This window comes from Periplaneta americana, chromosome 10 (assembly GCF_040183065.1).
Source record: "Periplaneta americana isolate PAMFEO1 chromosome 10, P.americana_PAMFEO1_priV1, whole genome shotgun sequence".
Classification (NCBI taxonomy): Eukaryota; Metazoa; Arthropoda; class Insecta; order Blattodea; family Blattidae; genus Periplaneta; species Periplaneta americana.
This window is the reverse complement of record NC_091126.1, coordinates 77,524,254-77,537,067: the sequence shown is the minus strand read 5'-3', so window position 1 is coordinate 77,537,067 and position 12,814 is coordinate 77,524,254. Positions and strand designations below refer to the sequence as shown.

Below are 12,814 nucleotides of genomic sequence, written 5' to 3'. Positions count from 1 at the left end.
ATTTAAAATGTCCTGAAGCACCAGCACAAAGTATAATAATCCGTGGCGCTACAGCCTGTGAAGGGCCTAGACTGACTAGCCGGCTGCTGGTCTCACGCCCACATGCCGAAGCAGAGATGGACGATCATCCAACCAGAATGGAGGTATCATGTGGTTAGCACGATGATCCCCCCCAGCTGTTACAGCTGGCATTCACAACTGGATTTCGCTACCTATCGTAGCTCCCCAAGTGCATCACGATGCTGGGTGGGCACCAGTCCCATACACTGGCTGAAATTTCATGAGAAAATGTCTTCCCCCCATGAGGACTTGAACCAGCATGCATTCTGTAATGCGAGTCCTAGGCAGGATGCCTAAGACCAAGATGTCACTGCGCAGGACCAGCACAAATTATACCATATCAAAATGGAATGTGTTTCCAAGAATACAATTTTGGGTCACAGCTTATGGAACCATCTTTCTATCTTTCTACCTCTTGGAAATTTAGGATGATGATATATACTGTTGGCGAATGCTGAATGATGTTAGTGAAGTCTATCGCTGGAATATCACCAGTAGTCTTGCATATTTTGTAATAATTATAGTATTAAAAATTTCCTGTGTTGCTAAGCATCCCAATTTGCATGCTAAAGGGTTCTCCTTGCGTCTTATGTTTAGTGTCTAGTATTTTGGTAAGTCACTACAGAAACGTAACTGGGCATGGATTCCTGTTATCAACTTGCGTCTTATTGCCCCCTCCACTAGTGATAAAGTTAGTAACAGGCATGCATGTGAAAGGGTTTGTCTTTCGTTCTGATGTTTCGGGTTATAACATGCAACCAGTATATTTCTGGGTACGGATTCCTATTTTCAAATTCCTTCTTATGATCCTGTCTAAATAGTCTTACATACCGGTATGTGAAGGGTCTAGTTCCATAAGTGCTTAAGGCATAAATTGATAGTTTTGAGAAATTCTGATGTTTCAAAAGTTTTGAGAAATTCTGATGTTTCAAAAGTTTTGAGAAATTCCGATGTTTCAAAGTAATCCTGCCAGTGATTAGTAAACAATTTGAAAATAATTATTTTATGATATATTGTTCAATCAAATTGCAAATTAATGTCGTGCAAATTTATGTATATAGCGAATTTCTTATTGTAATGAATGATAATTGGAAAAAAAAAATTCAGATTATTTGTCTAGAGTTAAGAAGCAAATAGATCTTACAGTGGTGTTATCTTTGTTTTCGTCACTTTTTTTTTTACTCATGTTTCATATGATGGGGATTCAATTGCATTCCACTCAATACACTGTTATTGCATGAGAGGACATTGCAATAATGCAGTACTAATGCTGTAATGCTGTGTATCTGTTAATAGGTTCTATTGAACTCGATAAGTTATGTTAGATTTCAGTGTTATAGCATCAGTAGCTGTGTTTTTGTGAGGCAGAGTTGTGCAGGCCGGCCCACAGCTCAGCACTGCTAGTCCTAATGCATCAGCAGGCCAGCCCACCCAAGACCAACACTGCTTACGCAGCCGCTTCCTAGCCCATTGCACTGGCTTCCAAGCCCAAACCCACAGCACTGCTCAGCACTGCACCAGTTGATTGCATTCTACTGCTTTCCTGCTTGCACGCATTGGTTGTGCTTTTGCTTGGCATGTGGCATGAGCATACAGTTACTTGCATACCGGACGCATTACAAAATTAAATTATTTTCCACTGCTGTTGAACACAGATTTAAAAACTGTCCCTATGGTACTTCTTTAATTTCCATCCGACACTGTTGTTTTAAACTCTCTAGCATCGATTTTCTCCTTTACTACTTTTTCTCTAGAGAGACTGTATTTTAGCATGTATGCTTTCAAGGCCAGTGTCTGTGATGAAGGTTTTCCGGGCTGCTATTACACTATCAAAGTTCTTTGACAAAGATGTTTTATAAAATATATATTATGAAATATATGACAGTGTAATGGGTTTTCTTTTATAAACGTTTCTTTCATAAAAGATCTTTTATAAAATGAAAGTTCAGCTTGTTGTCTTTGATAAAAGATTTCTATACCTTGAAACAAATATGGTAGAATGCAAATATAACTGGACTATTGCTACCACAAAAATTCTGATATCGAAGTATGAAGGAAATGAAATGATGTAAATAAATAATTTTTGTAGTATAATATTAATATTATATAATAATAATAGTAATAATAATAATAATAATAATAATATTTTATAATAATTTGTATAACTTTTCAAGTTCTCGCATTGCAGCTCTGTCGAAAAGTTCTGATGTAGAGCCTACCTCTCTTATCACGTCTTGCCATCCATGGTTTGACCCTGATCACATATTTGTATTGTGATCAGGGGTTTTACCCACAGTTGTTTCTTTTTCAGTAACATGCATATTGTAGTACTGTAATTGAACTAATTGTGACTGTTCTTCATTCATGGTGTTATAAACATAACGCATAAATATTAGTATAAACAAATCGTAAACTTAACGCATAAATATTAGTATCAACAAATCCTCGTAACACGTGTTCACTCATGTGGAACAATAATTGTTTTCAGAGGGCTTTTGTTCCTAATTTTAGGTTATGTTTGATTTAAAGATATTATGTAGTGTAATATACCCCAAATCCTATCCTTTATCAAAGATCTTTGATAAAATATTTATCATATTCTTTGTCAAAGAACTTTGATAGTTTAATAGTAGCCTCACAGTGACTGTATTTTCTTTGTGATTATTTGGGCTTATCTTGAAAAACCGAAATCAAAAACTAAAACGAAAACATTTGAAACAGTAGCTGATCATTGATCGAACAGCACACACAAGCACAAGCCCGCACAAAATAAATTCATAAGTAACTGATGGAAGCTGAAACTTTGGCCCATGCCTTAATACAAGCCCACTGCGCAAAACTGTTGCGCAAGCAGTTCGCTCTGATTCGTGCGGTGATGCTGAGTGACGTCACGAGCTAGTTCCGTGCGACACTGCGGAGCCCAGTGCTGTGCATTGTGGAAGCAGCCCATGGGCTGGGCCGTTGTGCAGGGCTCTGTTGTAAGGTGATAATTTAGTGTAGCATACCAGGTACCATTTCTATCCATAACAGATCATCGTGCTGTGGTTCAGATTTTGCAGGTAGAAGGGTGCAGACCTGCAGAAATTCACTGTCATATGACAGTGGTGTATGTTAATAGCTGTGTTTTGGAAACAACCGTTAAGGATTGGTGCTGAAAAGCTCAACAAGGACCAATTTTTCACATCCTGACCAAACAAATCACACAGAAACTAATGAAACATTACAAAGATCACTAATCTAGTATGAGAAAACTCTAGCTTCAGTTGTAGGTTCAATGAACATTCGGTTCAGTAAAGTGCAAAGCGTCATTTAGGAGATGGAATACCAGGTGTGTTTTCAGGGGATGCTGCAAGTTGTTAAACACTGGGTGTTTGCTTTCTGCTTAAAATAATTGTAGTCAGATATTAGACTTGGTGTTTCATTACGAAATGGAGTCAGAAAATTTGGTGCTATCATTATGTACAGTATTCAATGGAAACATTCGTCTTTCCCTCTCCTGTAAAGTGTGTAATTTGAACTTTGCTTGGGTGTGGGTTGTATTCCCTCTTGGACTGATTACTTAATTTATTTCCTGATGTATTGCTGAACTGTGTCCCACACTGTAGAGCAACCGTCAGCAGAAATGTCAATGTGATGCCTGTTACTAAGTGACGTCGCAGGGGCAGGCAAGAAATACACATTCCCCCTCCCAACTAACCCTTTGCAGGTACTGTACATTATACAAGCAGCTACCAGTGGCGTAACATATAGCTAGTTAAGCATGTCTCTGTCCAAAGGTAGGAAACGTGTATGTAAAGAAGAGTGGGAGGAGACGTATTTTTTTTTTGTGCTTATGGAAACAATAGTATATGTTTATTGTGCTCGAAAGTTTTAAGGACATATATCAACACAATATTAAACGTCATTATAATGTAGCCTGTGTCATAAAGAGTATCAGAAGATCACAGGTATTTATGAACATTTTAAATCCAAATTGCAGTACGAAGGGCGATAGCGAAACGTAGTAGATATGTACAATATGGTGCGATCATTCATTACAATGATAGATATCTGGAAATCAAATATGAGGAAAAAACAGTTCCATCATTTTCCATGCTTACAATCTCTTTTTGATATTTCTGAATCAAATTTAAATAATTATGCTCATCTAAACCTAAAAACAGAATTTCAACAACGGAGATTCGGTGATTTTAAAAGTATTACAAATGATTTCTTACTTTTTGCGAATCCTTTGACCATAGACATAAACAAGGTTAAGCCAGAAATGCGGCAAGTAGTAGCTGATTTACAGAGTGATATTTACAAACACTGTGCAAAGACATGTGTGGTTTACATTTTTTTTAAATCCTGTCTATGGAAAAATACGGTTCCCTTAGGTTATTTGTCGCCAATATAGCGGCTATGTTTGGTTCCACTTACAGTTGCAAACATTGTTTTACAAAATTGAAACTTGCAAAATCAAAACAAAGAACGCGGCTGAAAGATGAAAGTTTATTCGCTATCTTGAGATTGGCTACTTGTGACATAAACGAACTCAGAATTCTGTGGCACCTTGAAAGTTACGGTACAGTAAATTTGAAGTTTGTGATGACTACACGCCACTGATGTCTGAGCAGGCCCTCAACCGTATCCACAACCATGCGACGTCATGTGTATTGCTGGTTGCATTGCCTGATGTCATCGTAAGTACAATACTGCCAATGACTGCTGTAGAGTCATGCTTAGGACTTGCGTTACGAAATACATGCTTGTTCAGTTCCTTGCGGGGAAGAAATAATTTTCTCATGAAGTTTCGACCAATGTATGGGATTGGTTCACAAGCAGCATCGCGATGAATTTAGGAAGCTATGATAAGTAGTGAAATCTGGTTTCGAAAACCAGCTATAATGTCTGGACAGATCATCTTGCTGACCACACAGAATTTCTCTTGTGGTTGGTCTTGGCTCTTTGTGGTCTGTTCGCGCCATGTATTGATTGCCCAACTGTAAGGCATCTGTCAAGTAATCACATGGCAACTTCTCGGCCTCATCTTGCTAAATTCCATCTTGCTATCACGAATTCCAACAGTTAGCTGGAAAGTTCATATTGATGTTTTTAATAGTAAAGGCCCATTATCTGTTGAATTCAAAGAGCCTAGTGTTACCATTAATGTACAGTTTCACTGGCAACCTTTGATTACCCCAGAACAGGTATTGCAAATAAACAACCTGGACAGTTGCTCTGAAGAGCATTCTTCTTCACGACAGTGTCCAGTCTCATGTTGCAAAAACAATCCAAAAGAAACTGTGGCACGTACAGTGAGAGGTACAAGATCCTACACATTACAGCCCAGATATTTCCATTTGTCCGTATTTTTTTTTTACACTGAAAAGTGTCTTAAATGAACGTTATTGTCTTTTGGATGTAGAATTGATACAATTTGTTCGATGTTTCTTCACTCAAGAGCCACACAACTTTTATGAATGAAGGAAAATGTTATGTTTTATTTAACGACGCTCGCAACTGCAGAGGTTATATCAGCGTCGCCGGATGTGCCGGAATTTTGTCCCGCAGGAGTTCTTTTACATGCCAGTAAATCTACTGACATGAGCCTGTCGCATTTAAGCACACTTAAATGCCATTGACCTGGCCCGGGATCGAACCCGCAACCTTGGGCATAGAAGGCCAGTGCTATACCAACTCGCCAACCAGGTCGACTGGATGAAGGATCCAGTGCTTAGTGCCACAATGGGGTGCATATCTCAATGCAGATAGCAATTTCTTTTGAATGACTACAAACAATTATCTGAAAACATTGGTGAAAGTTTTCATTTTAATTGTCCTCGTACATGCTGAATTTTGTGAAATCATTTCCTGTTAGAAATTTTTAGAGAGAAAAACATCTTAAGATTTATTTCAAACCTTTACTCGTATGCTTTGTTATGGTCTATTGAAATTGAATGTAATATCATCCTGTAATCTTGCAGATATTCATTTGCTTTCTATGTAATAGAATTCCATTCTATTTAATATATAAGTTTGGTAGCATGAGTGACTGAAGTTACAGGAGAATGGAGAAAGTTACATAATGCAGAACTGCACGCATTGTATTCTTCACCTGACAATTAGGAAAATTAAATCCAGGAATTTGAGATGGACAGGGCATGTAGCACATATGAGCGAATCCAGAAATGCATATAGGCTGTTAGTTGGGAGGCCAGAGGGAAAAAGACCTTTGGGGAAGCCAAGACATATATGAGAGAATAATATTAAAATGGATTTGAGAGAGGTGGGATATGATGATAGAGACTGGATTAACCTTCCTCAGGATAGGAACCGGTGGCAGGTTTATGTGAGGGTGGCAATGAACCTCCGGGTTCTCTAAAAGCCATAAGTAAGTAAGCAAGCAAGCAAGCAAGCATAAGTGACATTGTACAGTTTTAATCTCGTGAAAATAAACCGGAACTGAGATAGTCTAACTTAAAATACCTCTTCTTTCTTCAGGACTTGAAGGACAAAAGTGCACACCTTACACAACAGGAAGATTTGCTCAGAGCTGCTAAATATAAAAATGTAAGTAAATGTCATAATAAATTTTACATAATTTTAAACATTGCACTTTAATATGAAGTATGAGTGAGTGTGATTGAACGAGTTTCGAATTTTCAAAGTCTGAAAGCTGTTGAGGAAAGCATTAGTTTTGATTATTGATTAACGATTAACATTGCTTCTTTACATGGTCACTATATAAGACAAGTCGAGTTTTAGATTAAGATTATCAAAGAATGTACTTATGATTAGTTGATTCTGGCATGCATTTTGATTATGTACTAAATCATAACTTGAATAAGGTTTTGAGGGTTCAGATATTCAGTTTCTTCTTGAGACTGGCATTAAAGTGTTCACTGTTCAAATAGATTGTTTAGGAGAACATACTTCATATACCAATGTTTCGTACTGGTACTGTCATTCTGAGACGCAAAATAAAATAAATTGCGAAGCTTCTATTATAATATTACGTATTTCATAAGCATTATTTTGCTTTCTTAGTTGATAATCGAGAAATTTACTCCAACCATAGAATATAAATTCATTGTCTATTGTCTTACTCAGTTTTGTAGTTGTTATCATGCTAGATTTGAGATCTGTGGGTAAAAACTTGGCTGAGGGCAGTGGAGTTTAAAGGACAAAAAATTCTGAGCATTCTTTCTTATAGGAGAGAAATAAAGCTGTGGGTCACACTTAGTAGGACCCTGTCCATGTTAGAGGGCTTTGGGCAAAATTTATTGGCCATTTCTTGCACAGATTGAATTTGGTGTAGATTATTCTATGTATTTGCAAGCATTGTTAAATAAAATACCAAAACTACTTGCCTCTTGTGCTGATTTCCTTCTCTATCTTTGATTGGTACATGCTAAACTGACAAGCAAACGTTCTGATGGGGGCAGATAAAAAAGTTAATTTTTTTTTTCCACCATGTTAATAATGTCAAAAGAAGTGCTTATACAAATTTTGGCCACTCAACCGCAATTACGAGGCCGTCCAGAAAGTGATTTTCCCTGGGGCCGTTTATATAAAAAAACACAATTGCATAGAAATATTTAGATACAGCAATTGTTGCGCTATTTGTCAATGTATCCCCCGCTGGAATTGAGACATATGTCATACCATAGGATTAATTTTTGTATAGTAGAAGTCAGCCGCCTCAGATCGGAACCAGCATTTGACTGTGTCTGCACTTCTCTCTGTCGATCCCATGATATGAGAAATGTCTCAATTCCGATGCAAAATGTGTTGAAAAATAGCTAAAAAATTGCTGTCTGTTCCAATAAACTTGTCCAATGAAATTATGTATTTTTTTTCTGTTAGTGGCCTCTGACGAACTTACGGCCCTCGTAATTCCGGTCGAGTGGCCAAAATTTATATAAGCACTTCTTTTGACATTATTAACATGGTGGAAGAAAAAAAAACTTTGCTTTTTTATCTGCCCCCATCAGAACGTTTGCTTGTGAGTCCATTTTTTTAAATCTTGCATCCTTATTGGTAACATACAGTACAGATTTCTAAAGGGGACTTGTTTAAATTTCTTATGCATTTTGAGCAAATTGTGTAAAGTTTACTCAAAACTTTGTACAGATTTTATACCATTGGCAATTTTTTATTTTTTTTCTTATATGTTCGAGGGACATGACACGAATTAAAAAAAAAAGACTATCATGAAGACAGTAGACACTTTCTCGTTATATATTTTACTCTTTTTGTAACTGTTCAGTTTTTATCATGTTGCAAATATGGTATTATAATTCATTTTCATAAAATATTGTTCAAGTTAAATGCAGATCCAGAAACAAAATTTGGGCTATTTGAATTTTTTTTCTGGGTGTGTACACAAATGAAATTATTTAATATGAAACCAAATAAAATGTCAGCATGACAAGGTATTTAGTGTTTAATATCACAGTCTGTCTTTACCTACAAAAGAGATTGTCAGTACACATTTTTGAGGTGACAATTGGACCGTAGCAATGCTAAAAATGACTTTGAAAGAGGTCACAGTATGCAACTAATATGAGTATATACAGGAAGGGTGGTAGCATAATTTCAAGAGAATCTATAATTATTTAGAAAAATTAACTTCACAATGATAAGAGGATATAAGATAGGGGTCTATTTAAAAATTTCAATTGTAAAAACTGCAAATAACTTTAGCATGCAGCATAACATAAAAAGTACACTAATAGAAATTTATTCATATGTTACTACATTTATTTTAAGTGTAAAAGACACCGTTAACAGTTGTATCCGAAACTCACAACAGGAACCACAGCTTCCCTCACTTCCTTTCTTTTCGTGTGTTGGACAGATAGTGTAGTCTAATACAATTTGAAACAGATACTGATCTCGCACGTGTTGCACAAATCGACAAGGTATGAATTATGTTCATCCAAATTATTAGGAGTTGTTGATCCTTTATATGAAAGATTTATAACAATTTCATTAAAATTACCTATGTAAAGGAGCTTTCATTGTATTCATAATAGGTATGTAATTAAATGTAAACTAAATAAAATGAACTATTTGTGATGGATGGTGACCTTATATAAAGATATATTCAATTCACATTTGATCAGACTTGTTAACAGTATGCCATACCAATTTTGTATGCATACCCAGTTCATACTGACCTACTTTAAGCACTGGACGCAAGATCCATTCTGGAAGTCATTAAAATTATTTTTGTCTCTGGTCAGCATATAACCCACAATATTTTCTTTCCTAGAATTCTTCACTCCTGTATGTCGTTTTTGCTCTAAGGCAATTTAAATAACAAAATGGTAACTATCACAGATAATTCTGTATGGCCAAAAATTAATCTCTACATAGATTGTTCACATAACAGTGCATGTACTGTAGGAGTCCCGGCCGCCAAGTCACTCAATTGAGTGTGCTCCATGTGTGATGACTGTTGACTTAAAATGTAAGTCAACATGTATAAGTCGAACATGGAGTAAGGCTGCTAAGGAGGAAACCTTCACATGTGTCATGTTGAGGTTCTTTTCCAAACTTTGCACACTGTAAGATCTTGTTAAGAAAAGACATATAACAAAAAATGAGCCCATTACCTACACTGCCAGGCCCTTGTTTTGGAGGTAACTTTATTGGTCGAAACAGGTTGTGTAGCCTTACACTACACAGATACATAAGTGCTTCGTCTGCCATGATGTTTATGTTGCACCACAGCAATAGCAAGGAAGAGGGCTGGAGCTGTATTGCTGAAGCATATATTGAAGGTCATTCCGATATTATATAGTATTTATAAAATTCTGTCACACTTGTCATTTTAAATGTATAAAATAAATATTATTAAAATGAAACTAAATAATAATTTGATCTAGTAGAGACATAATGAGGATCCATTACATGACTGCATTCACACAGTGATATGAATGACCTAAAATACATGATAATTTAGAGTACAAAACTAAATAATCGAAACGGTAATAGTAACATACCAGTACTTAAATTGTATTTTGTGTGAAATGGAATAGAATAGTATGCATTCATAACAATACTTTAATCAAATTGAAGATATGCTGCTGCTCTGACAGCTGACCATGTAGGTCCGGAACTTACAATAGATTTATAATAATTTTATAGATAAAAATGGATAGACATAGACAGATTAACTGCTCCTTTATAAAATATTGTACAATTTTCAAGATAAAGTTCGAATATACAATATCTTACATCAACATCGCAATGAAGGAAAAAAATGGCAGGCAACAAATAGTCTACCAGGACACAAGAAAAACCTGTTCTAAATTTTAATAATCAAATGAAACGATTTTACAAAACAGAATGGCATTCACACATAAAGTAAACCACATTCAAAATATATTAGAATTCACAACATTATCAAATAAATATACTGAGTGTAAGCTAACTTGTATAATATTGTAATTCAAACAATGTTACTCACCATATGCGATTGAAAATTTTATTATATGTAATCATTTTTAACTTGTGTAAATATGAATGTGTATACATTAGGATTTTACATAAAAGAATACAAGTGCATATAGGCTTACATATATTTTGGAATAAGTGAATAATATGTTGTTTATGAATCAACATAATAATAATTAGTTTTTACTATGTAATTATTTAGCATCTGAATGTAAAAACTGAATTTGAATAAGGTAAACCTAACATGAACGTAAGTTACAGTGTTATTGAAAATCATGGACTTCACACGATGTGACTAATAATATCAGTAAGAACACTAAAGCTGGGATACATTATCCCGAAATGTGTTTGTTCATAAAAAGAACAAGTTGTTAAGTGTATAGACAGTCAATATATAATAATAAAAATCATTGCTACTGCAGGAATTCGATAAATGATCTCGGCATGATAAGAAGCATATTTGATGTGAAATATTGGTCCAGGGCAATTCATTTGAATGCAATGAAAATAAATTCTTTCTTGAATTTGTGCCGTTAGCAATTTTGTCCCGGTTCACTCATTGCACCTACGCATTTGACTTCACGTTTTTTCTTCTACTTCTCCTCTAAAGATTAGACATACTTGCCCATTCTGTGGCCCACCATATGTTATATTAAGAAGTTCGTGTTAATTAAACAGTTTTGAAATCTGAATTATTTTGGAACCTGATACAGAATCCCTTTTGGTGGTATTACTTGCATCGATTTTGTAATATAAAATGGATGATATCTTTAGAGGCTTACTTAATCATTTTGATTATATGATATGTGGTATTTTCCTGTAACCCATTATGGATTTTCATATTCTTCATATAGTCTCATCAGTAAACTGATGAAGTTGGTTCTTTACAGGACCAGAACGTGCTTAGTGATCCATTTAGAGGGTCTTTCATTCATGTATGTACTACATGGAATAATATAAAAGTACAGTACTGGCTTTTATACTTTACTACGAAATTACTTGCTTTGACATTATGGCTATAATAATGACGTGTAATTCATATTCCACTTTGTCCTTTCTTTTACATTTCTGATAATTAACAACTAATAAGTGATACTTTTTCAGACTGTCAGGAATAATCAACATGGTAAGTGACAACATTTTTAACAGCAAAGATAAGATTTTGAAAATTAGAGAATAAGACTGGTGATTTCTGATATAACACTGTTTCAGGTTTAAAATGTTAAGAAATTAAAGAGTGGTCTTGTTCCTTGGCTCATTGTACGTTTATTTAACCTAACACACCTATATAAGAAATTTTATGGTTAGGGAGTTATTTATGCAAGAAGTTTGAAGCTATGGGGCTGTTTTGTCATTAAATAAACTCTCGGAAACACACCAGGAATAAAAAAAAAAACACATGACATAGTTATGATTTTTTTATTATTTATATGTTAGGAATCTTGGTACAGATACAAAACTTTATGTAATATTATGACAAAATCCATAAAAATGAATAGTTCTGAAGAATTTCTAACATTATGCTCTATATAATATAAAAAACCAAGCAAATCATGAGAAGTATCATATTTGTCCCTACTGTATGCACTGACATGCAAAAGATTGTAAGTCATAAAAATGAAATTGTACAGGAGAGGTGAAAAATATTTTTGAGAACACCACAAAGTATATTTTATTACAAAAAATATATTATTGTTTAGGGAACATCAGAAAACCATTCTGTTTAAAAAAAACTGTCGGAATAATGGCCGGTTTGTTCAAGTATTGTTAGAACACTTAACGACTGTTAAACCTTCAACAGTTTGTTAAATACAGTTTTTCCATTTGTTCAACACCAGTTTTGCTTAACAGTTTCTTAACTGTTTGTTAACTTTAAATGTAGGATTTCAGGCCGTTAACTCATTTAACAAACAGTTAAACATGGCGGATAACAACACAGCTGTTCAGACAAAAGTTGTGAAAATAACATGTTATGTTTCTCTTTGAGGAATGTTTAGAGTAAGGGTCGGTTTCACCAAGCTTCAGTAAATCAGTCCAAATGAAACATTAACCAGTACTGGACATTAAAATATTTACACGAGTACATTTATATGTGCGCTATCTCCGAAGACTTCAAGCCGAGCAGCAGCTATATGTGTTTCGTTGCGCTGGTTATGTCATGACTCTCCGATGGAGCAGTCAGTAGCGAGTTGGCTTGTCATCCCAGGGGCCCGTGTTCGATTCTCGGCAATAACTTTTTTTTTGTTAATGTAACTAATTTTTATACATGTTACCTTTCTTCATTTTTTAAATTTTGTGTAGTGGAACG

General features: G+C 35.1%; 1 protein-coding gene across 8 annotated transcripts in view; it reads left to right on the top strand.

Annotated features, from left to right (window-relative positions):
- The window catches only part of LOC138707807 (spindle assembly abnormal protein 6 homolog), a 104,202-nt gene that overhangs the window by 34,717 nt on the left and 56,671 nt on the right, over positions 1-12,814 (top strand). For all 8 annotated transcript variants that reach the window (XR_011334380.1, XM_069837744.1, XM_069837741.1 and 5 more), the window contains exon 8: positions 6,544-6,612. Coding sequence is in view for 7 of the 8 variants with exons in the window: in XM_069837744.1 (XP_069693845.1) it covers positions 6,544-6,612 (69 nt within the window). In the remaining variant the exon portion in view is untranslated. The remainder of the gene's footprint in view (positions 1-6,543; positions 6,613-12,814) is intronic.